At 42.1% G+C, this 27,157-nt stretch overlaps 1 protein-coding gene across 1 annotated transcript in view; it reads right to left on the reverse strand.

Annotated features, from left to right (window-relative positions):
• Window positions 1–27,157, reverse strand: part of LOC126251758 (coiled-coil and C2 domain-containing protein 2A) — a 606,935-nt gene that overhangs the window by 18,741 nt on the left and 561,037 nt on the right. The window contains exon 23 of the mRNA XM_049952374.1: window positions 21,136–21,387. Coding sequence (XP_049808331.1) covers window positions 21,136–21,387 — 252 coding nt within the window. The remainder of the gene's footprint in view (window positions 1–21,135; window positions 21,388–27,157) is intronic.

Raw genomic sequence — 27,157 nt, forward strand, 5'->3', positions numbered from 1 at the left:
ACTTCATGGCTTGTAGAAAATAAAATAATGTTAAATCACAGTAATACTCACTCAGTTTTTACAGTTTCTAACACACAATTCAACAAAACCCAAACGTTTTTATTTCACAGAATGGGCATATGATTAGTGAAACTGAACAGTTCAAATTCCTAGGTGTTCAGAAAGATAGTAAACGGTCATGGAAAGCCCAAGTTCAGGATCTTGTTCAAAGGCTTAATGCTGCCAATTTGCTATTCGAACGGTATCTGAAGTAAATGATCTTTCAACACAAACATTAGTCTATTTTGTTTATGTTCATTCGCTTATGTCATATTTTGGGGTAACTCTTCCCATTCTAAAAGGATATTTTGGCTCAGAAACGGGCAGTTTGGGCAATAAGTGGCATGAGTTAGTGAATCTCTTGTCGATCCTTGTTCACTAGTCTGGGTATTCTGAAACTGGCCTCTCAATATATATATTATTTACTGTTATTTCTTGTTAACAATATCAGCTTATTCCCAAGAATAAGCAGCTTTCACCCAGTTAACACTCAGCAGAAATCCAACCTGCATTTGGATTGGACTTCCTTAACTCTTGTGCAGAAAGGTTTGCAGTATATTGGTGCATCCATTTTCAATAAGTTATCACAAGAATTCAAAAATCTTAGCAATAATTCACACGCTTTCAAATCGAAACTGAAGAGTTTCCTCTTGGGTCACTCTTTCTATTCTGTTGAGGAGTTCCTTGAAAAATTAAGCTGATTCTTATGTCATATTGTTGATTGTATTTACTTAAATTTATGGCTTGACTTTTTTATCTGTTATTACTTTTATGTTGTAATTTCATGAACTGACACATTCCATTGCCTTGGAGATTTGCTCCTCAATTTGGTCCTGCAAAACTTGACATGTAAATAAATAAATAAAATGTCATGTCACACATGCTGTTTGCATGTGTTTACAAGCACTGCACTGTCACACATTTCAGGCCAGTCACCAGAGGAACTGTGTTTTATATATGCGGTTTGATTTTGTTTATTCTTTGATGAATGCTTTTTACATTTTTGTTTCTTCTGTGCCTTGTTTACTGCATTGTTTCTGGACAACTTGTATGTTCTGTTATCTGTGGATTAATGTTGAGTTGTGAGCTTGTGTTCTCAGAAGCTATTATATTTTGTCACCATTTCTCCTGTGACTGCATTCAATGAAGTTTGTCACTGGTTGCAAAAGGGAGTTTTTCGTGTAGCCCAGTTTCATCATATTGAGATACAAGGATTAAACTGTTGAACATTAGCCTACCTGGCTTGTACTGACAATACTCATGGTCAACCAGGCTCAAGAGTTCCCAATACAACACAGAAATTGATAAGGTATCAAACACTACTGATCAGCCACCTATCTAATAGCCGGCATGTCCACATTAGCCGGCATGTCCACATTGGCACAGATAACATCAGTGATGCATCTACATCTACATCTACATCTACATCTACATCCATACTCCACAAGCCACCTGACGGTGTGTGGCAGAGGGTACCTCGAGTACCTCTATCAGTTCTCCCTTCTATTCCAGTCTCATATTGCTCGTGGAAAGAGAGATTGTTGGTATCCCTCTGTGTGTGCTCTAATCTCTCTGATTTTATCCTCATGGTCTCTTCGCACGATATACATAGGAGGGAGCAATATACTGCTTGACTCCTCAGTGAAGGTATGTTCTCAAAACTTCAACAAAAGCTCGTACCGAGTTACTGAGCGCCTCTCTTGCAGAGTCTTCCATTGCACAATGCATCATGGTATGAAAGCAATGAGGCCTTGGTAGGTTGCTGAAGGGGTCTGGCACCACATCTGCACACATATCACCTAATTCCCGAAAATTCCACAGACAGAGACGATGAGCTCTGATGCCACATTCACTCACTTCCCAGATGTGTCTGATTGGGTTCAGATCTGGCAAATTGGGGGGCCCGCACATCAACTGGAACATGGATTTGTGACATGGTGCATTATCTTGTTGAAAAATGCTACTGCCATTGGGAAACACTATCATCATGTTGTCTGCAACCAATGTACAATACCCCTTGGCCTTCAGGGTGCCTCACATGAGCTCACCTGGCCTCATTGACTCCCAAGTGAATGTCCCCCGAGCTCCACCGGACTTGTGGATGCCAAAGTGAAGGTCCCTCCAGCATAATGGAGCCACCACCAGCTTGTCTCAGGTGTCAAGGAGCTATTCTGCTGGAAGACGACAAATTCGTGCTCTCTCATCAGCATGATGAAGAAGGTATCAGGATTCATTAGACCATGCAATGATCTGCTAGTGTGCCAACGTCCAGTGCTGATAGTCACATGCCCGTTTCAGTTGTAGTTGCTGATGTCATAGCATTATCATTAGCCATGCATGTGTCATTGGCTGCAGAGGAGTGTTTGGTGCACTGTGTGTTCACATACACTTGTACTCTGCCAGCATTAAAGTCTGATGTTAGTTCCACCACTTTTTTGCACCTGTCCTGTTTTACCAGTCTGCACAGCCTACAATGTCCGACATCTGTAATGAGGAGTGACAGCTCAACCTCACAACATCTAGACATGGTTTCACCTTGTGTTGAAGACACTCACAACAGCACTCCTGAACACCTGACAAGTTGTGCAGTTTCTGAAATGTTTGTGCTGAGCCTCTGGGCCATCACCATCTGCCCTTGGTCAGACTCAGATACGAGGTGCGGCTAGAAAAAAACCGGACTGATGCTGGAAAAACATTTATTTACAATTATTTACAATTTCATGTTATCTCCTTCAATGTACTCTCCTCCTCGGTCTCTACACGGCTCCATACGAATTTTCCACTGTTCATAGCAATGCTGCAGATCATTTTCGGTAAGTCCATACATTACTTCCGTCGCTTTTTCTTTTACTGCTTCAACAGTCTCAAATCTAGTTCCTTTCAAAGCTGACTTGACTTTAGGGAAAAGAAAAAAGTCACAGGGGGCCAAATCAGGTGAGTAGGGTGGATGATCTAAGATGGGAATGTTGTGTTTTGCCAAAAACGTCTTCACTGACAACGCACTGTGAGCTGGGGCATTGTCTTGGTGAAGGATCCATTACTTTTTTCTCCACAAATCGTTCCGTTTTCTCCGTACTCGCTCACGTAGGGTAGCCAGGACGCTAATGTAGTAATGCTGATTCACTGTTTGTCCCTCTGGTACCCAATCAATGTGCACAATCCCTTTGATGTCAAGAAAAACAATCATCGTTGCCTTGAATTTCGATTTTGACATTCGTGCTTTTTTTTGTCGTGGAGAACCAGGAGTTTTCCAATGCATCGATTGGCGTTTAGTTTTGGGATCGTAAGTAAAAAACCACAATTCATCGCAAGTAATAACATTTTGTAAGAAGGTGGGATCACTTTCAATGTTTTCCAGGATATCAGAACAAATCATTCTTCAGCGTTCCTTCTGTTCAATTGTGAGACACTTTGGAACCATTTTTGAACACACTTTGTTCATGTTGAAACTTTCATGAAGAATCTGCCTAACACTTTCCTTGTCAACTCCTGTTAACTCGGACACTGCTCTGATTGTTAAACGGCGATCTTGTCGAACAAGTTTACCGATTTTTTCAATGTTTGAATCAGTTTTTGCTGACAATGGTCTGCCAGTGCGAGTGTCATCACTGGTGTCTTCGCGGCCATCTTTAAATCGTTTAAACCACTCAAACACTTGTGTTCGCGATAAACAATCATCGCCGTACACTTGTTGTAACATTACAAACGTTTCACTTGCAGATTTTCCTAGTTTGAAACAAAATTTGATGTTAACACGCTGTTCTTTCTGTACACTCAACATTTTCCGACGCACAGACAAAACGTCAACTACTTAAAACAGACGCCACGGGCAGACTGAGTGCAGGAGGCAGATGAAACTCAAGCAGTAGGCGGAGCGAGAGTCACGTGACAGGCCACGCGACTTTCAGCCTTATTGCATTCGTTTTATTGTTTCACCAGTACTAGTCCGGTTTTTTTCTAGCCACACCTCGTAGATTGCGCACTTCCCTCATTCTACACATGAACAGCACACTCACTGATATTACACACACCACGCACGTGTCTGACTAGCCGTCGTTCCTCACCTTGTGAGGCTGCTAACATCTGGATGGGTTTATGTTGACAGTAGGTTGGTGGTCATAATGTTCTGGCTGTTACATTTAACTCATGTAGTGCAAGTGCAAGCAGTATGTGAGAAACAATGAACTAGCCCCAACAACAAGATTTCATTCCCCTTAAGATTTAACAATTTTGTGAAACACAGGGGGAAACAGCATTACATGCTACCACCATACAAACCCATGTAGTATTTGAACAGATTTGCAATAAGAGTTCTCATAAGATATGCATGCACATATAAAGATTTATGGTGAGCTTTAAGTACAACTAACAGTCAAAAGTTGCTCTTCATAAATTATCACATGACTCTAATGCCAGCTCAAGGAGAAATAATGTTTCATTTGATTTGATTGTTAGAGACTATAGTGATTTACTAGTTAAGTTGCAAATAAAAATTTTGATCCGTGCTCATATAACAGATAACATTTATAGAAGTTATCAGCAGGAGAGCTTCTGTGAAGTTTGGAAGGTAGGAGACAAGGTACTGGCAGAATTAAAGCTGTGAGGACGGGGCCTGAGTTGTGCTCGGGTAGCTTAGTCAGTAGAGCACTTGCCCGCGAAAGGCAAAGGTACCGAGTTCGAGTCTTGGTCCGGCACATAGTTTTAATCTGCCAGGAAGTTTCACACTTCTGAGAAGTTATTCCAGAATATGCCAACAGTTGAGATGGAGTTTTAAAGTCTCTGACTGTCAAATGGATGAGGTGCCTGTGATTCTGAGTTGATATCATATTTCATGACCCACTGCTGCATTTACAACTCATTCAGTTCTCTTCAGCTATATGGATACAAGATAAGATATAATTGTAGGACCAAGTGACTAACAAAACTACTGAAGTTAAGTCTCAGTTACTACAGGATTCTGAAAATGGTCTGAACAGATAACTGTACATTGTGCAACAATAATGGATCTGGAACCAAGCAAGAATGAAAAAAAGACTAAAATTTAATGCCTTATTGATGCTGCGGTCATTAGAAACTGAGCACACACTCAGACTGAGGAAGATTAAGGAAGAACGCCAGACATGCCCAGTCAAAGAAATCATCACAGCATTTATCTTAAGCTATTTATGTGAAACCTATATCTGGATGCCCAATACAGATCTGAACCACTATCCATCCAAATATGAGTCCAGTGTCTTACCACTGTGCCTCCTCCACATTGTAGGAAACACACCATCTACTAACAGTGTACACATCATAAGCAGAAAATGTCTTGGAGCAAGTAGTATTAAAAAGGACATGCAGAAGGAGAAGACAATAAGTGCCTGCAACTCAAATTTACACTTTATTACAATAAAAAGCTGAACTGAACTACATCCAAAAAAGCCTCAGAATGCTCAACAGCACTGACTGACCGCCATGTCATCCTAAAACTGATAGGTGTCACTGGATGTGGATATGGAGAGGCATGTGGTCAGCATATCACTCTCCCACCCATTTTCAGCTTTTGTGACCAGGCCACTACTTCTAGATCGAGTAGCTCCTCAATTAGCTTCACAAGGGCTGAGTGCACTCCACTTGCGAGCAGCACTTGGCAGGTCTGGACAGTCACCCATTCAAGTGCTACCAAAGCCCAGCACTGCTTAACTTCAGTGACCTGCCAGAAGCTGGTGGTACCATTGAAGCAAGACCATATTACAATACAGTACAAAATTTACAATTATGCCATTTTTAGGGTTCTGTAACTCAAACAGTAAAAACAAAACTCTTATGGGACTGCTTTGTTGTCCATCCATCTGTCAATCCCACTATTAAGACACTCTTTCTCACGAAAAGGCAGTGGTATCAAACTGAAATTTATGTCACACATTAAGGTCTACAGTACCTTGACAGAGCAGAAAATTGAAGCTTCTAAGTCAGTTTAGTCAATGGCCCAGGTTGTGAGGCAGCGATTGAAACAAGCATTTTATGTTCAGCTGGATGTCGTGCCACAGGGTGGTCCACTTTGCTATTGGCCACAATTTGGCTGTGTCCATTCATCCTGATGGACAGCTGGTTTGTAGTCATACCAATATGAAAAGCTATGCAATGACTGCAGTAATGCTGGTATATGACATTGCTGCTCTCACATGTGGCTCGGCCTCTGATGGGATAGGATAGGCCTGTGACAGGTTTGGAATAGGGAGTGCTGGGTGGGCAGGCCTTATGCCTGGGTTTTTCACAGGGAAATGACCCTTTGGCAAGGAATTGGGATTGGAAGTGACATGAGGATAGACTAGGATGTTGTGGAGGTTGGTTGGGTGATTGAAAACAACTTTAGGAGGGGTGGGAATTATCTCGGGAAGGATGTGCTCATTTCAGGGCAAGATGATAGATTATCAGAGCCCTGCAAAGGACGCAGTTTAGTTGTTCAAGTCTTGGATGGTACTGGGTGATGAAAGGGGTACTCCTTTGTAGCTGGTTCTTGTGGGAGGTGGGAGGATTAGGGTTGTAAGGGAGATATTGCATGGGAAATCTGTTTGCGGACTAGGTTTGTGGGATAGTGACAGTTTGTAGTAAAACCTTCAGCTTATTGGGCAAGGGAGTTCTTGCCACTAGAAATACACTGCCCCTGGCTGTCTAGGCTGTATGGGAGTGATTTTTTGATGTGGAAGGGTTGGCAGCAGTCGAAATTCAGATGTGGTTGGTGGGTTTAATATGGACAGATGTGTGGAAGGGGCCACAGAAGGGAGGGCATCAACATCCAGGAAGGTGGCACGCTGTGTTGAGGAGGACCAGGTAAGCAGATGGGAGAGAAGATATTGAGGCTGCTAAGGAATGAGGATGGGGTGTCTTGGCCCTGAGTCCAGGTCATGAAGGTATCATCAATGAACCTGAAACAGGCCAGGGGTTTGGGGTTTTGAGAGGCTAGGAAGGTTTACTCTAGATGGCCCATAAACAAGATGACATATGGGGGTGCCATGTGGGTGCCAATGGCTGAGCCACGGATTTGTTTGTATACCTTTTCTCCGAAACAGAGGACGACCGAAGAAAGGCAGAAATACTGAATTCAGTGTTCCGAAACTGTTTCACTGCGGAAAATCGTAACACGGTCCCTGACTTCAGCCGTCGCACGGACGCCAAAATGGAAAATATTGAAATAAACGATATCGGAATTGAAAAACAACTGCTATCACTTAGTAGCGGAAAAGCATCCGGACCAGACGAGATACCCGTAAGATTCTACAGTGATTATGCTAAAGAACTTGCCCCCTTTCTATCAGCAATTTATCGTAGATCTCTGGAAGAACGTAAAGTACCTAGCGACTGGAAGAAAGCGCAGGTCGTTCCCATTTTCAAGAAGGGTCATAAATCAGATGCGAATAATTATAGGCCTATTTCGCTTACGTCAATCTGTTGTAGAATAATGGAACATGTTTTATGTTCTCGTATTATGACGTTCTTAGATAATACAAATCTCCTTCATCATAACCAACATGGATTCCGCAAACAGAGATCATGTGAAACTCAGCTCGCCCTATTTGTCCAAGAAATTCACAGTGCCGTAGACACTGGCGAGCAGATTGATGCCGTATTCCTGGACTTCAGGAAGGCATTTGATACGGTTCCGCACTTACGTTTAGTGAAAAAAATACGAGCTTACGGAATATCGGACCAGGTTTGTGATTGGATTCAGGATTTCCTAGAAGAAAGAACACAACATGTCATTCTTAACGGTTCAAAATCTGCAGATGTAGAGGTAATTTCGGGAGTACCGCAAGGAAGCGTGATAGGACCTTTATTGTTTACAATATACATAAATGACTTTGTTGACAACATCGGTAGCCCCGTGAGGCTATTTGCAGATGACACGGTTATCTACAAGAAAGTAGCAACATCAGAAGACTTGTACGTACTCCAGGAAGACCTGCAGAGGATTAATGAATGGTGCGACAGCTGGCAGCTTTCCCTAAACGTAGATAAATGTAATATAATGCGCATACATAGGGGCAGAAATCCATTCCAGTACGATTATGCCATAGGTGGTAAATCATTGGAAGCGGTAACGACCGTAAAATACTTAGGAGTTACTATCTGGAGCGATCTGAAGTGGAATGATCACATAAAACAAATAGTGGGAAAAGCAGGCGCCAGGTTGAGATTCATAGGAAGAATTCTAAGAAAATGTGACTCATCGACGAAAGAAGTAGCTTACAAAACGCTTGTTCGTCCGATTCTTGAGTATTGCTCATCAGTATGGGACCCTTACCAGGTTGGATTAATAGAAGAGATAGACATGATCCAGCGAAAAGCAGCACGATTCGTCATGGGGACATTTAGTCAGCGCGAGAGTGTTACGGAGATGCTGAACAAGCTCCAGTGGCGGACACTTCAAGAAAGGCGTTACGCAATACGGAGAGGTTTATTATCGAAATTACGAGAGAGCACATTCCGGGAAGAGATGGGCAACATATTACTACCACCCACATATATCTCGCGTAATGATCACAACGAAAAGATCCGAGAAATTAGAGCAAATACGGAGACTTACAAGCAGTCGTTCTTCCCACGCACAATTCGTGAATGGAACAGGGAAGGGGGGATCAGATAGTGGTACAATAAGTACCCTCCGCCACACACCGTAAGGTGGCTCGCGGAGTATAGATGTAGATGTAGATGTAGAGAACTAGTTGTGTGTTAGGATAAAATTAGTAAGGTGTATGAGGAATGAGGTACTGGGTTTCAACTCTGAAGGACAATGGGAGAGTTACAGTTCAATAGCACTGAGGCCATGAGCATGAGTGACATTTGTAGTATATAGGGAAATGGCATGAAGAGTGACGCATAGGGATCCAGAAGGTAAAGCGATGAGGATGGTGAAGGAAATGCAACTCAACATGTCATCTTTACAGTGAGTAGCAATCTATCCTTTTCATAATATTACTGGTATTCCAATCTGGACTTTGCATTGTTTGTTTTTATCCTAACAGCTTTTCTTCCAACCCTCAACCCAGTGATGTTTCCCTTTGTTACTATTCTCTACAGCATTACTCTGCTCATTGTCCACTGTTTCTCTTTTTTCCTGTATATTTTTCATCATCCTCCAAATTGCACACATGCTCTGATATCCAAGCTACACTTTATCAACGGTATCGTTTGCACAAAACACACAGTTATGTGACCATGCAGATTGTTGGTGCAGTATCTCATGCCCCAGATTCTTCCCACCTATAATTATACTAATTCCAGATGATTACATTTCCTCCCTCATCTTCACATCATATTTCTGTGCGTTATTTTCCACAACCTACTTATGCCACACAAACTTGTGTACCTCTGACTAATCTATGATCTCCTCCCACCTCCCCCCCCTCCCAAACCTTATGCCAACACATGCCATACGCCATACTCCAATACCTTATCCATTCCATCTTTTTCACTCATTTTTGTACATGTTTTATGTATTTGTGAATATTTTATGTATTTCAGCAAATTTTTACATACCTGTATATTTTGTGCATGTTTCTATGTGTTTGTACATGTTTTTATGCATCTTTTTCTGTTATCTCCCTTCCCTCACAACCAACTAATGCCTTCATTTGCCCGTTTTGCTATGTCATTTCCCGTTTCCTCCCGATTGTCCCTGCCACAATGGACCCCTGCTCTGTCTTTCTGCACAATTTCAGGAAAGTTCTGTCTAAAACCCAGTTCCACAACCTGTTCCTTAAATGCTGCTTAAACCATGGAATCCCCTAAACAGCCTAACCATAAAAATTCATTTATCTCAATCCCACCCATCATTTTACAAAGACCTTAACGTTTTCAGAAGCTGCCTGTCCATATCCCTCATAAACCCAGTAATGCAAAAACACATCTCAATGGCACAGGCATCCCACAACCACAACCATTCCCTTGATCAGATGCTGCTACTGTGTGATTCCTTCTACATATATCATATCTTTGAAATTGTTTCCCTTGCTCTCCTGCACCTGGAAGTGTGTCCCTGCCATCGCCTATATAAGTTATCCAACCTGGTGACATCCTACTGCTGCCTTGGGTCACCATCATCCAACCTCTATCCTATCACAGTGTTCCTCCTTGTCAATCCTCAATAGCACCCAGATTCTCCCTAGCTGACCTTTCCAACTTGCCACATCCCTCAAATCTCCCTATCAGAACACCACTAAATCCACACCCTTTCCACCAAAATTCTTAGCACCACAGAAACTTCAGCACTATCCAAAAGCCTCACTGTTCGCCCTACACCCAAAATTAACCATGTTGGACTTGCCAAAGACCTTCTCCCTTTCTCCTGATCCTTGTAATTGAAACACTTAATTGCTACAAATCCCATCATTGTACCCTACCTCTCCCAGTTCATACCACCCATCTAACCATCCCCTGGTAACCATCCTTCCCCAGGTCCCTTCCTCAGAACACCAAGCTTTCAGCAGAAGAAAGAACAACCATACACAGTGTTGGTGACCGTGAATGAGTCACGGGGTGACCGTGAATGAAAGCGCGGCAGGACCAAACGGAAGCAGCCCATGAACAAACAAGATGGATGAACAGGAAAGGATGGACACATACAATGACAGACGACCAATCAAGACACCAAGAACAATGATACGCAAGAAGCAATGGGATCACAAGTGAATTTCTCACGAAATTGACAACGTCCACTAGTACATGGAAATAAGCAAAGTAAACATGATTTCTGTAAGCGAGATATCGAGAGACTCACGCGAATATCAGACTGCCTCGCTGAGTGAGAGGCAAGCGCTTAAATACATGACAGGGTATGTCGCTATTGGCCACTGGGACCATGTGCTCCGCAGTGGGGCCCTCACATTATATGTGGGCCAGGAGGGTGTGCAGCCACGGCTTATGGCACGACGGCTGCCAGACACCTCTAGTGGTAATCGAGGTCCATGCCGTCTGGCACAGATTCGAAACCTGCAGCACTCAGTACAAGATCCCTCCCCCCTGAAAATTGCGCATTGGAGCAGAAATGCCCAAGACGGTGCCGCAGCGGTTGGCAGATGGGAGAAGACCTGGGCTCGTCAACCGCCGTAGGCAGGGAGGAAGGGACGTCTGAGGTGTCCAGGATGACTGACCCAGAGGCCAGGGTGGCGGAGGGAGCCACCAATCCACCTGGGGGCAGGGAGGGCCGGCGGCAGGCTCGCAGGGAGTCTGCAACCGGGGGCAGTGGCAGCGACTCGAGGACCACGTCTGTACCCGAAAGAGATAGCAGAGGAGGAGGTGGCTGCGGGAGTCCCACGGGGGTAGATGGGTGGAGCTGGTTATAATGGCAGCGCTCCAAATCTTTCGAAGTCTGCACTGACGTCACACACCGTCCATGTGGCGGGCATCCAACCCACCTTGCTCCCATACAGGTGGGCCCACACGGCTGCGCCGGGGGTGTAATGCTGAGAGGGCCAGGAGTGGGGGCAGGAGGGGGCGGCATCAGCAAATGGTGCATGGCTGCCCAAGGAGGAGCTCCGCCGGACTATGTCTGTCAATTGGCGTGGTGCGATAGGTGCTCAAGAACAGGGTGAGGGCCGACGTGGTTGGAGATGTTTTGACCGCCTTCATCAACTGTTATTTAAATGTGCAGACAAGCCTCTCCGCTGTGCCATTGGAGGAAGGGTGGAAAGGCGGGCTACTGATATGTCTGATACAGTTGGTCTGACAGAAGTCATGGAAGGAGGATGCCACAAATTGAGGGCCATTATCGGAACTAATGTGTGAGGCAGGCCCTCAATGGCGAGAACCTGGGCCAGGGCCGTGAGTGTGGCCTCCATGGTGATTGATGCCATGCAGACGACATTTGGGTATCTGGAGTAGGCATCAATGATAAGTAACCACATGGACCCCAAAAATGGGCCCGCAAAATCGAGATGGATGCGATCCCAGGGCCGGCGAGGCACAGGCCAGGGTGCAAATGACTGAGGGGGGCTTGCCTGGTGAAGCGCACACACAGTGCACCCACAGACCAGGTGGTCAATATCGCCATTAATGCCGGGCCAATACACGTGTCGGCGAGCCAAAACTTTCATGTGTGACATACCCCACTGCCCGCAGTGTAGCAAACTGAGTACTTGATGTCACAATTCCAGAGGGATGAACACCCGATGGGCATCCGACTCCGTGGCCAACAGAAGGACATCATCAACTACAGAGAGCCTGTGGGCCAGGTGATACCAGGGGCTGACTCCGGTCCACATCTGACGAGTAATATAAGAGGGCCACCCGTGGACCACATAGCGGAAAACCTGCTGCAAGATAGGGTCTTGGCGTGTAGCCGTAGCAATGTGAGCAGCCGTAAGAGGCAGACTGTCCAGCGCATCCCGGTGGGTGGAGTCAATGTGAAAGCAGAGGACCTCCTATTGGTCAAATGCAGGATCAGGGCCTGCTGGGAGACATGACAAAGCGTCCGCGTTAGCATGATGGGCAGTGGGCTTATACCGAATGGTGCAAGCATAATTCTGTAAAAATAACTCCCAGCACTGGAGATGTTGAACCGTCCACTCTGGAAGGTGAGTGTGTGGTCCAAAAAGCATAACTAAGGGTTTATGGTCCATCAGGAGGGAGAACTTTGCCCCAAAGAGATAGATGTGAAATTTTTGGATGGCGAACACTACCGCCAGAGCCTCCTTTTCAATCTGGGAGTAGTTCAGTTGTGCTGGGGTCAACGTCTTAGATGCATAAGCGATGGGCTGATCTCAGCCATTGGCATTCCAATGTGCGAGGATGGCCCCAATGCCATATGCAGACGCATCAGACACCACAACCAAGGGGTGGTCCGGAGAGAAGGGAGTAAGGCAAGGGGCGGACTTCAGCATAGCCTTCAAATGGAGAAAAGCGTGGTCACCGGCAGGAGTCCAATCAAATGATACCCATTTCTGATGCAAGTGATTGAGGGGTTGAGCGATGGAGGCAGCCTGGGGTAAGAACTTTAAGTAATAAGCAACCTTGCCCAAAAACACCTAGAGTAAAGGTAACTCCTTGGGACGAGGAAGGACCTCAATGGTTGAGACATTACGACCCGAAGGACAAATGCCATCTTTACTAAGCCAGTGGCCTAAGTATTCCACCTCCGGTTGAAAAAAAACATCACTTGTCCAGCTGACAGTGTAAACCTGCAGATTGCAGAGCGTGAAGTGAGGTGCTGAGAATTTGCAAATGCTCCTGGCAGGAAGAAGCTGACCTCAGGGAAGATCAGTTTGGATTCCATAGAAATATTGGAATACTGACCTTGTGACTTATCTTAGAAGAAAGATTAAGGAAAGGCAAACCTGCGTTTCTACCATTTGTAGACTTAGATAAAGATTTTTACAATGTTGACTGGAATACTCTCTTTCAAATTCTAAAGGTGGCAGGGGTAAAATAAAGGGAGCGAAAGGCTATTTACAATTTGTACAGAAACCGGATGGCAGTTATAAGAGTCGAGGGGCATGAAAGGGAAGCAGTGGTTGGGAAGGGAGTGAGACAGGGTTGTAGCCTCTCCCCGGTGTTATTCAATCTGTATATTGAGCAAGCAGTAAAGTAAACAAAAGAAAAATTCGGAGTAGGTATTAAAATTCATGGTGAACAAATAAAAACTTTGAGGTTCGCTGATGACATTGTAATTCTGTCAGAGACAGCAAAGGACTTGGAAGAGCAGTTGAAGGGAATGGACAGTGTCTTGAAAGGAGGATATAAGATGAACAACAACAAAAGCAAAACGAGGATAATGGAATGTAGTCGAATTACGTCGGGTAATGCTGAGGGATTTAGATTAGAAAATGAGACACTTAAAGTAGTAAAGGAGTTTTGCTATTTGGGGAGCAAAATAACTGTTGATGGTGGAAGTAGAGAAGATATAAAAAGTAGACTGGCAATGGCAAGGAAAGAGTTTCTGAAGAAGAGAAATTTGTTAACATTGAGTATAGATTTAAGTGTCAGGAAGTCGTTTCTGAAAGTATTTGTATGGAGTGTAGCGATGCATGGAAGTGAAACATGGATGGTAAATAGTTTGGACAAGAAGAGAATAGAAGCTTTCGAAATGTGGGGCTACAGAAGAATGCTGAAGATTAGATGGGTAGATCACATAACTAATGAGGAGGTATTGAATAGAATTGGGGAGAAGATGAGTTTGTGGCACAACTTGACAATAAGAAGGGACAGGTTGGTAGCACATGTTATGAGGCATCAAGGGATCACAAATATAACATTGGAGCGCAGCGTGGAGGGTAAAAATCGTAGAGGACGACCAAGAGATGAATACACTAAGCAGATTCAGAAGGATGTAGGTTGCAGTAGGTACTGGGAGATGAAGAAGCTTGCACAGGATAGAGTAGCATGGAGAGCTGCATCAAACCAGTCTCAGGACTGAAGACCACAACAACAACCTGGCAGGAATGCCTGGTGACCAGGATGTCATCCAGATAATTCACACAGGCAGGGATAGGCTGTGTAAGCTGCTCCAGGAACAGCTGGAAAATGATTAGAGCCAAAGAGACACCAAATGGAAGGCGCTTGTACTTGTATAATCTGAAAGGCGTGTTGATAACCAAGATGTTCTCGGAATTGGCATCCGAGGGTAACTGGTGGTATGCCTCAGCCAGGTCGATCATTGAAAAGTACTCTCCCCCGGCAAGCTTGGGAGAAGGTCTTCCTGTTGGGGAATGGGGTAAGTGTATATGAGGGACTGAGCATTTACAGTAGCACCGAAGTCCCCACACCCACCGAAGGGACCCATTGGGTTTCCGTATGACCACCAATCGTGTCACCCAGGCACTGTATGTTACAGGCTCCAGAATTCCAGCAGCCTGGAGCCAGTCAAGTTCCTGGTTGATTGCTGGCTGTAAGGCCACCGGAAGGGGTCGGGTCCAGAAAAAGCAACTTAACTTCATCGGAAATTGAAAAGTCAAACAGTTGAAACACAATGCGGCGTTTCAGTCATTATAAAATGAAATGATGTGATGTGGCCCTCAACTACATACACTCTGACTCAATGTTGAAGTATCAAAAGTTTTGGCTGATTTCATTGTCTAGGGGCTGGCATATGTAGTTGCCACATTACAGGCCAAATACTGCTGAGTCTACAGTATACAATAACAATGCTTACATGAATCGAAAGATTGAAGATTTCTATCACTCGGCAATTGCAAATTATGAAAGTAACATATAAATTTATAAATGAAAGATTGCAATTAAATAAAATCTGCAGGTACTATCTTAATGACTTTAAATGATGAGTACAATAGTAGAAGTACTTTTGAGAATGCGGTATATTTCTGCAGAACACTTTTTGGTGTTGATGGTCCAGCAACTGAATAAAATATAAGTTGAATAATAGAGCAACAATAGATTCCTACTTCACATAATTAGTTATGAACAACAACATAGCTCACAAGATATTAACTTCTGAATGCATACTACGACTTCACTGCAGAAGCCACAGAAATCACACAAGAGCACACATCAGCACCCCAAACTATTTCTATCCTTCACAACCATGCTCAAATTGCTCCACTGTCCAAGTCTTTCCGCCAACTGTGCGTCTGTTGTGCCATTGCGTCCAGCACTTCCTGTCCTGTGCGACCGTCCCTTGCGCCGCACTCTTCTGCTCTCCAGAACCCCGTGTCCTCTCTCGAAACGATCCTTCTCCCCCATTTCCATACAGTCTCACCATTAACGAGCACTATGATTGGCTATAGTGCTCCCTTCATGTCTCCAAGCCAATATACACTCACAAACGTATTTAAATACATATGAAACACTGGAGTTTCAAAAAAATAACTTGAAATTAAATAAATATTCCTATGGCTGGACCATAAACAAGCTCTAATACACATTATTAAACACATAAACAAATTAAATAGACATATATCAAAGGTATAGCAAGCAAAAGTAGGCCACTAGCCTAACGTCTCTGTGCTTTCTAAAACACAGTAAATAATTGATGAATTTCTTGATGAAGAGCATTTATTGGATATAAACAAAGCCACAGAAGAATAAATATATTTATAAGCATGCTGCTACTGTTTTTTTCGTGTAACTGTGGAGTACTTATGGCCTGACGCGATCGATAGTAATCGGCCACTTTGACCTCCAATAACTCATGTACTATTCACGTCACATGCCTGTAATTTATACCAATTTAGGTTTACATTAAAAGCTTCGTATGGACACATCGATCAACAAAATCAGATGAAATTTTTGGATTTTGGATTTTGGAAATTTGTTGCTGGGTATTACTTGTATAATTTATTGTCAGATATTAAACTTTAAATTAATAAAGGTATTGAAAATCTGATTACACCATCAAAATCATCGTGCAAATAATGGTAATGCACATGTTTCTTTTAGAGGTATCATGATTCATCTGGCTACTATTAATTTCCATACAAACTGTGAAATGTCTGCTATTATGGTTTCACAAAGTCCGCCATATTTGGCACTTCCGGCATAGACATCGCCTTCATCAACACAAAGCACCATCCTTGTCACAGCATCAACATGGAATTGCCAGCCACGTGATCGGGCTGGACCCCTCTTGCTTCGGTGAACATCCGGCACCACGTGCTCGACTTGCCGAGTGGCCCGTGCCCGCCAAGCGGCCACGCCAACTCCAAACTTAGAATATTTTCAGGGCACCACAATTCGCCCATTACCATGCACACCTCCACTTATTAACATTATAGCTTGCCAGAATGTTCAGAAGTAGCAATCTTCAGATCATACTAGTACACATAAACAAATTACAAAGAACAGAATTAACTGATTAAAACGCCAGGCCAATAGGGTTCACAAAATTTTTGTAGCGGTGTGGGAGCAGCATGAATTTTGAAATAAACTAACACAAATTATGAACGAAACGGCATATTAAATAAATGCCAGCATTTCAGTTATGCATACACAACTTTTTTGACAAGAAATGAAGTTTTTAAAATACACTTTCACTTATGTGTCATTTTGTAAGCACTTCTTGTGCCACTCACTCAGCGCTAAGGCGCCTTCTTGCACTAATTTTTCCATCGCACTACACACGGTCACACGGATTTTAGCATGAAGTGTTTATGAACTCACATCAGTCTTTTGACCAAGTGCCTCACAGAAATTGTGTCTGCCTCTGAATTTCGAGTTCCACCATTTATCGTGACAAATTTGACTACAACGAAAACCAAAAGTACAAATCCCTCAACAAACCATTTCCCAAAACCAACCAGGATCCTCACTTAAGATTCCCTCCAGCGGAAAATGATACTTTAGGAACAAAGTCACAAGGCAAACGACTGAATCACAGTAAGCTCAAGTTCCCATAAGTTCTATTTATTTGACTTTGATAAATTCTTCCCACCTCCACACACCAAAAATTGTGTGCACATACAATTACACTTTTAATGCCCTTCAAATTGACCACTAAATTCTTTGCGACACTCTTATACAAAGCATAAATGGATACATATTTTACTTAAATTCACGAAGTCACTGACCTCCACGCACCCTCAGTGCCTAAACTTCCCCCTCTCGCACATGTACAGTGCCACAATAAACTAACAAATTACTAATGAATCCCCAAGTAAAACATATAAATTATCCCTCCAAAATTACTACCACTAATTACAAATTAGAACAGCTTTTCATTTCTCCCCTTTCTCTATATGCCCTTAGCTATTTCAAACTTCTCTTGTTTCCACATTTGTGGCAGCAATGACCGTAACGTTCTAGCATACCAATGCCAATCAGTCTCATTAGAATCACACTCCACCTTCATATACCAATTTGAACGAACTTCATTACACATGCTATCCCCATCCACACTATTTACTTCAACCCTCTCTAAATTTTCTTAGTTCTTCCATACATATCACCGATTCACTACCCACAGCATGCACAACTTTACTGTTTTTCCCCTCAAAAATATCAACACTTGCAGCTTCAACAAAATTACATATCAATTCACTGTTAAATACTTTATCTTTCTGAAACAATACATTGATGCCTAATCCATCATTATCATAAATATTCATCTCAGCAACCTTATTTGCTGACACACTATTTAAATCACTACATAAATTCACCTCAGAAACCTTACTTTCCTCTGTCGTGAATCGTACACCACTTTATCCTCCGCCGGTACATTCCACAAATTACTGCTACCTTGTCGTACAATTTTGGGGCTTCCAGACTTGCTACATTCCGCTGTGATCGGACAAAAATCAGCACATACTGCCATTTCTACACACTTTCCATCCACATTAGCCCCTGATCCTATTTTACATACATTCTCACTTTCACACTCTGACATACGTTTTAGATTCACACATTCATCAATAAGTTTCGTTTCGCCTTCATTTGTTATTAGAAACACGTAAATTCCTTCCTCCGAAGTATCAATACCAGTAGCTTTTACATCATTACATAAATTACCATTACTCTGTTCCTTTAAACAGAAATCATCTTCCTCTGCAGATACATTTTTAACTTCAACTGCTGGCGAGACCAATGCCAAGCCTCCCTTAGTAACCTTGATGCTTTGTGCTGAAACACAATCACCCTCACTTGCGGCTGGCGAGACCAAAGCTACACCGCCTTCACTAACATCGACGCTTTTTGCAGACTCACAAATACTTGTTACTACAACACCTTCCTTACTGCAATTGCTACTATTTGCTAATACCTCTTCAGAACTCTCCACACAATTTGCTTTCATAAAATTCATCTCCTCTTTAACTCCTTTTTAAACCACTGAATCTTTCCATTCATTACCATTCACACACTCATTCATTACACATTCATAACTTACATCATTTCCCGCAAATTTATTCCCATTACTTTTACTTAAATCTCTCACAAATCTATGCTTCTGCCGTTTGCGCCTGATTTTATTGAAAGAGCCACCTATATAGCCTTCCTCTTTAGCAAACTCCATATTATATATTTGTTGCCTTTCTCCAAACCTATCAACATTTCTACCATTACCATTATCTCCATTCTTACAAACCTTAGTAACTTTATCCTAATGTGCAACTAGTTCTCCTTTGAAGGAAAGGTATACAAACAAATCTGCAACATACCCATGGGCACCAGCATGGCACCTACCTATAACAACCTGCTTATGAGCCATCAAGAGGAAACCTTCCTAGCCTCCCAATACCCCGACCTCTGGCTTGGTTAAGGTTCACTGATGATATCTTCAAGATCTGGAGTCAGGGGCCAGACATTCAGTCCTATTCCTTCATGACCTCAACATTTTCTTCCCATCCACTTCACCTGGTTCTCCTCAACCCAGGTTCCCACATTCCTGGACACTGACCTCCTCCTCCTCTTCGATGGTTACATTCACACATCTGTCCACATTAAACCCACCAACCACCAGCAGAACCAGCATTTGAACAGCTGCCATCCCTTCCACACTAAAAAATTCCTCCCGAACAGCCTGGCCAGCTGGGGATGACCTATTTGCAGTGATAAGAAATCCCTGAAGGTCTTACAGACAGGCACTACCCCCAGACCTAGTCCATAAACTGATGTCCTGTGCCATATCCCCACACACCATCAATCCTCCCACTACCCATAAGAACCAGCTACAAAGAACTGCTCCCTTTGTACCAAATTCTATCCCAGAGTGAAACAGCTGAACCACATCCTTTGCCAGGACTTTGACTATCTATCATCTTGCCACTAAAATGAGGGGCAGTCATCCCAAGATTATTCTCCCCCCCACCCCTCCCCCGTAAAGTGACATTCCATCAACCACTTGAACCCCACAATCCAGCCCATAACTATGCCACTCCAAATCCCATCCCCTTGCCAAAGGGATCATTTTCATGCAGAAGACCCAGGTGCAAGATCTGCCCCAATCCACCCACCCAGCACTCCATATTCCAGTCCTGTCACATGCTTGCTTACCTTATTCCATCAGAGACTGGACCAACTGTGAAATTAGCCATGTCATATAACAGCTCTGCTGCAATCAGTAAACCGCTTTTTATATTGATATGACTACAAAGCAGCTGTCCACCAGGATGAATGGCCACCACCAAACTGTGGCACAACATGCAGCTGAACATAACGAACTTATTTCAATGTCCGCTTCACAACGTGGGCCATCTGTATTCACTCCTCCACCACCAGCTTTTCTGAATTGCACAGAAGGCAGTTATCCTTACAATGTGCTTTCTGCACTAGTCCCTGCACACACGGCCAGGCAGCACTCACTCCTTTCTCCCTACATGTACCCTGCTACCCCCCACTCTGACTTGCTGCTTCTATTCAGCACAACACCATTGCATTCTGGCCGGAGTGGACAGAGATCCAGAGATAGTGGTCATGTGTACATTACGTGTGCTTGCTTGCTTGTGTGTGTGTGTGTGTGTGTGTGTGTGTGTGTGTGTGTGTGTGTGTTCCGGCGCGCGCGAACGCACATGTGTTTTCCTTCCTGAAGAAGGCTTTGACCGAAAGCTCAATGTGTAATAGTCCATGCCTGTCTGCAACTCACTGTGTCATCTTTACGGTGAGTAGCAACCTATCCTTTTCATAATATTGTTCATATTCCAACCTGGATTTCACATTGTTTGATTCTATCTATATACATGTTGATTCTGTTGATTTAGCAGTGAAATGCATGCCTGGAAACTGAGAGGATTTGATCTTGGCTGGGCCACAGATTTTTCAGTCTTTGTTTTAATCCAGTCTTCATCTCTCTGTTCAGTGAGGAGTCATCAGAAACATCATGTGGTTCAGATATCATGTTAAACTGCATGTCCTCTTTCCCCAGTTCAATAACTAGAGCAGGTTACAGGACACTTAAGCTGCTGAAGTGGTGTCCAATGGATTTCACTGAGCCACATGAAATTATTATTATTAGTAATGTTTACAATGGACATCAACTGATGGCCTCTTAACCCTTTTTTGCATGAACCATAAGTATTTTTGCTTTGTTTCATTATGTGTCCAAGATAAAATTCCCAGTTGTATTATTATTTCTATGTGCTTGCTTGCTTAACTACCTCCAATATTTATTGCATTAAATGGAGAAATTCTTACTGTATTTAGTGTAACTTAATCATCAGTACCAGTACTCACATTGTCTTCATTAATGAGGCAATATGTTTTTTGGAGAGGACAGAATGTGTCTGTGATGTTACATGCTTGACCAGACACAGGATCCCAAATGCGGAAAGCTCCTGGGGCATCTCGGGTTAAAACATAGGCAGCTGGTCCATGGGGCACACCAACTCCGAGGAGCAGCCAGGCTTGCATTCCCAGATGCAGGAGGTAGCAACACAGCAGCACAGCATGGTCCTCACAGTCGCCAGACAGCAACCGCACAACTTGCTGAGAAATATACCAAAATATACTGATGTAACACAAAATAAAATTTCCCAGATATGTTTGTTAACCTTATGTTACACTGTTTATATCATTATCATGGTACAGATATGTGGTTCACTTTTTTGTCTGAAATATTTGCAAAATAGGACTAATTCAGAAAAAGTTACAATATTACAAAATACGGAACTTCGTAATACACATGGATTAGATTGAGTTTTATAACATTAGGGCAATATCCACTGCAATATTAATGCTATGGACTCTGTGAAGTAACAAAAATCAAAAGAACTGCTTGAACAACTGATTCTAAAAAATCAAAATGAATCACAAAAACTCAAAAGACAATGCAGATAATATACATAACAAATCAATATGTATTCAACAGACAACATACAACAGAAGTCAGTGTACTGCTGCATTGATTTCAGAGACAGATAATATATTTATTAAACTAAAAGAGAGAACTATAGATTCAAAAGGACTCTCATTGGTTAAAATTGGTAATACAAGTTTTTGTGATATGAAAAATACCTAATTTGGGTGAACCAATAGCATAATCAGTTTAATACACAGAAAAGTTTGTGTGATTTTCCTCCTATTATTTAATATAAAGATGCATGTATCAGACAATAAGAAACAAAATTAAATTACAATTAAAATATGTCATATTTATCATTGGAAGAACCTTGATTAAAAAAAAAAATTCTAACTTGGTGTAAACACATTACTCAAGTATAATGATGAAATAATAGGAGAAATGTACAGCTATTAAAAATTTATGGTGGTTCACTTTCAAATATCTTGTGAGAAAATCTGTGGTATTTACCACCAGAAGCTCAAACATTGTTGAGCTTCCACTCACTGTTGGTGGTCATTATGTGTGAGGCTAAAGTCTAAGGCATACAACTGACTATTTATGGGCCAATGTGAGTCCCAGAGCCTGGCAGACAAATGGAATGATGTTCTGAAATTAAGTAAATGCACTAAAATGAAATGACTGGGGGTGTGAGTGGCACAGATAGCCTAACAGTAATGACAGCTTCTCACAATGAGCAGGAAATCCAAGTTTACGCCACAAGGTGGCATCGACTTTTAACTGTCACCTATATTGATTGATTTGATATTGTTTATTGTATTCAATACTGGTGACAAAATTTGATCTAAGTTTTTCTTCTTTTATGTGAAATTTATTGTTGTGTTGTCAGGTTTTGCTAGCCTTACTGTACATTTTAGTAACATGATGCCCAGTCCTAATCCTGGAGAGACTACAGACAGTATGTTTCATAGACATGAAATGATGTCACAAGAAGAATATATATTTACAAATTGCTTGTGAGTTCTACTTTGACCCTATCTCACAACAACTTACTTTCCGTGAGACACGAAAAACCCCGCACACTGCCACAAGAAAACCGACTTATGGATTCAGTTCATTAATGACACTTGGTTCAAGAATCATGAAAGAAGGTTGTATACATGGAAGAACCCTGGAGATACTAAAAGGTATCAGATAGATTATATAACGGTAAGACAGAGATTTAGGAACCAGGTTTTAAATTATAAGACATTTCCAGGGGCAGATGTGGACTCTGACCACAATCTATTGGTTATGAACTGTAGATTAAAACTGAAGAAACTGCAAAAAGGTGGGAATTTAAGGAGATGGGACCTGGATAAACTGAAAGAATCAGAGGGTGTACAGGGTTTCAGGGAGAGCATAAGGGAACAATTGACAGGAATAGGGGAAAGAAATACAATAAAAGAAGAATGGGTAGCTTTGAGGGATGAAATAGTGAAGGCAGCAGAGGATCAAATAGGTAAAAAGACGAGGGATAGTAGAAACCCTTGGGTAACAGAAGAAATATTGAATTTAATTGATGAAAGGAGAAAATATAAAAATGCAGTAAATGAAGCAGGCAAAAAGGAATACAAACGTCTCAAAAATTGTATCGACAGGAAGTGCAAAATGGTTAAGCAGGGATGGCTAGAGGACAAATGTAAGGATGTAGAGGCTTATCTCACAAGAGGTAAGATAGATACTGCCTAGAGGAAAATTAAAGAAACCTTTGGAGAAAGGAGAACCACTTCCGTGAATATCAAGAGCTTTGATGGAAACCCAGTTCTAAGCAAAGAAGGGAAAGCAGAAAGGTGAAAAGAGTATATAGAGGTTCTATACAAGGGCAATGTATTTGAGGACAATATTATGGAAATGGAAGAGGATGTAGATGAAGATGAAATGGGAGATATGATACTGCATGAAGAGTTTTTACAGAGTACTGAAAGACCTGAGTCGAAACAAGGCCCCCGGAGTAGACAACATTCCATTAGAACTACTGCCAGCCTTGGCAGAGCCAGTCCTGACAAAACTCTACCATCTGGTGAGCAAGATGTATGAGACAGGCCAAACGCCCTCAGACTTCAAGAAAAATGTAATAATTCCAATCCCAAAGAACGCAGGTGTTGACAGATGTGAAAATTACTGAACAATCAGTGTAATAAGTCATAGCTGCAAAATACTAATGCAAATTCTCTACAGACTGATGGAAAAACTGATAGAGGCCGACCTCGGAGAAGATCAGTTTGGATTCCATATAAATGTAGGAACGAGTGAGGCAATACTGACCCTATGACTTATCTTAGAAGAAAGATTAAGGAAAGGCAAACCTACGTTTCTACCATTTGTAGACTTAGAGAAAGCGTTTGACAACGTTGATTGGAATACTCTCTTTCAAATTCTGAAGGTGGCAGGGGTAAAATACAGGGAGCGAAAGGCTATTTACAATTTGTACAGAAAGCAGATGGCAGTTATAAGAGTCGAGTGGTATGAAAGGGAATCAGTGGTTAGGAAGGGAGTGAGACAGGGTTGTAGCCTATCCCCGATGCTATTCAATCTGTACATTGAGCAAGCAATAAAGGAAGAAATAAAAACTATGAGGTTCGCTGGTGACATTGTAATTCTGTCAGAGACAGCAAAGGACTTGGAAGAGCAGTTGAACGGAATGGACAATGTTTTGAAAGGAGGGTATAAGATGAACATCAGGAAAAGCAAAACGAGGATAATGGAATGTAGTCGAATTAAGTCGGGTGATGCTGAGGGAATTAGATTAGGAAATGAGACACTTAAAGTAGTAAAGGAGATTTGCTATTTGGGGAGCAAAATAACTGATGATGGTCAAAGCAGAGAGGATATAAAATGTAGACTGGCAATGGCAAGGAAAGTGTTTCTGAAGAAGAGAAATTTGTTAACATCGAGTATAGATTTAAGTGTCAGGAAGTCGTTTCTGAAAGTATTTGTATGGAGTGTAGCCACGTATGGAAGTGAAACATGGACGATAAATAGTTTGGACAAGAAGAGAACAGAAGCTTTCGAAATGTGGTGCTACAGAAGAATGCTGAAGATTAGATGGGTAGATCACATAACTAATGAGGAGGTATTGAATAGAACTGGGGAGAAGAGGAGTTTGTGGTACAACTTGACTAGAAGAAGTGATCGGTTGGTATGACATGTTATGAGGTGTCAAGGGATCACCAATTTAGTATTGGAGGGCAGTGTGGAGGGTAAATGTTGTAGAGGGAGACCAAGAGATGAATACACTAAGCAGATTCAGAAGGGTGTAGGCTGCAGTAGGTACTGGGAGATGAAGAAGCTTGCACAGGATAGAGTAGCATGGAGAGCTGCATCAAACCAGTCTCAGGACTGAAGACCACAACAACAACAACAACAACAATGAGACTTTCAGTGGATTGGGCCATGGAAAGAAGCATCACTCAGATTTGTAAAATTTCTTGTATGTCTGTAGTAACAATTCAAACATCAGAGTCGGTTTTATTTTTGGATGGGTAGGTACTTAAAAGAGAATGGCAGAACTTTATGTACTGAAATTTATGGAAAGTTACTCACACAAATAAGAATCTGAACAAAAATTCTGACCATCATTCAAAAAAGGAAAGAACAGTTGAAAGGAAAAACTGGTTGCAAGCCTTGTGCAAGCTGAGTTTAAGAACCTACAGCAAAATAAAATAGCTCTTGTGGACCAAACACAAACCAGCCTCTACAGTTCATGATGCAAGTTGTAACTTGGGGCTCGCTCCATACAAGAGTGACTACCTTTGAAAGTTGAAAATGAAAGGAAATCTTTTAAGGAAAAGTTCACTGGTTGGTGTTTTTTCAAGGAAGACTGCACAAGGATATGGTGGGCAGTCATTTGGCAGATGATTTAGATGAGTTGGAGCGTCTGAAAATAGCCAAGACTGACAGAAGATCAAAATTTAGATACAACACAGGACAGATAAACTACATAGCAACACACAACATAATTTCCATCATATAACCAAGGAAACTCAAAATTGTGGCAGACAAAATGAATTGCAAAGGAGTTCCAATACCTGTACTTCAGGAAATGAGAAACACTGATCAGGAACCAATAGAATCACACAGATATATAATTTACAGGGAAATACCAAGAAAAAGTGTATTGAAACAATGTCCACAGTTAGGAACATGACATACATAAATGACCTTGTGGATGACATCGGAAGTTCACTGAGGCTTTTTGCAGATGATGCTGTGGTGTATCGAGAGGTTGTAACAATGGAAAATTGTACTGAAATGCAGGAGGATCTGCAGCGAATTGACGCATGGTGCAGGGAATGGCAATTGAATCTCATGTAGACAAGTGTAATGTGCTGTGAATACATAGAAAGATAGATCCCTTATCATTTAGCTACATAATAGCAGGTCAGCAACTGGAAGCAGTTAATTCCATAAATTATCTGGGAGTACGCATTAGGAGTGATTTAAAATGGAATGATCATATAAAGTTGATCATCGGTAAAGCAGATGCCAGACTGAGATTCATTGGAAGAATCCTAAGGAAATGCAATCCGAAAACAAAGGAAGTAGGTTACAGTACGCTTGTTCGCCCACTGCTTGAATACTGCTCAGCAGTGTGGGATCCGTACCAGACAGGGTTGATAGAAGAGATAGAGAAGATCCAATGGAGAGCAGCGCGCTTTGTTACAGGATCATTTAGTAATTGCGAAAGCGTTACGGAGATGATAGATAAACTCCAGTGGAAGACTCTGCGGGAGAGACGCTCAGTAGCTCAGTACGGGCTTTTGTTAAAGTTTCGAGAACATAGCTTCACCGAAGAGTCAAGCAGTATATTGCTCCCTCCTACGTATATCTCGCGAAGAGACCATGAGGATAAAATCAGAGAGATTAGAGCCCACACAGAAGCATACCGACAATCCTTCTTTCCACGAACGATACGAGACTGGAATAGAAGGGAGAACCGATAGAGGTACTCAGGGTACCCACCGCCACACACCGTCAGGTGGCTTGCAGAATATGGATGTAGATGTAGATTTGTGGTCACACTCAAAATAACTGAATCTGTAATAGAATTTAAATCACAATCTCCCAGGCAATCTACAGTAACTATAAAAACTGCAAATAAAATATACACAATAATAAATTCCCATCCTCTAACTAATTATAAAAATAATAAGAAAGGACACAGAGAAAATATGGATGAATTTTGGAAGCTACATCAGATGGCAACAAATGTAAATAAAAACCACACCAAAATTTTAATTGTTGATTTTAGAGGCCAGTCAGGAAGGGAGAAGACATACAGAGATGTAACAAGGAAATGCCCAGCACAAAGAAGGACAAACAGCAATGTATGAGACTACTGGAATTGTGTAGAAATCATGATTTGATCTCAAAGTCTACACTTCAAGAAAAGACCAAATAAACTCAAAATTTGGA

Source organism: Schistocerca nitens, chromosome 4 (assembly GCF_023898315.1).
Source record: "Schistocerca nitens isolate TAMUIC-IGC-003100 chromosome 4, iqSchNite1.1, whole genome shotgun sequence".
NCBI classification, from domain to species: domain Eukaryota; kingdom Metazoa; phylum Arthropoda; class Insecta; order Orthoptera; family Acrididae; genus Schistocerca; species Schistocerca nitens.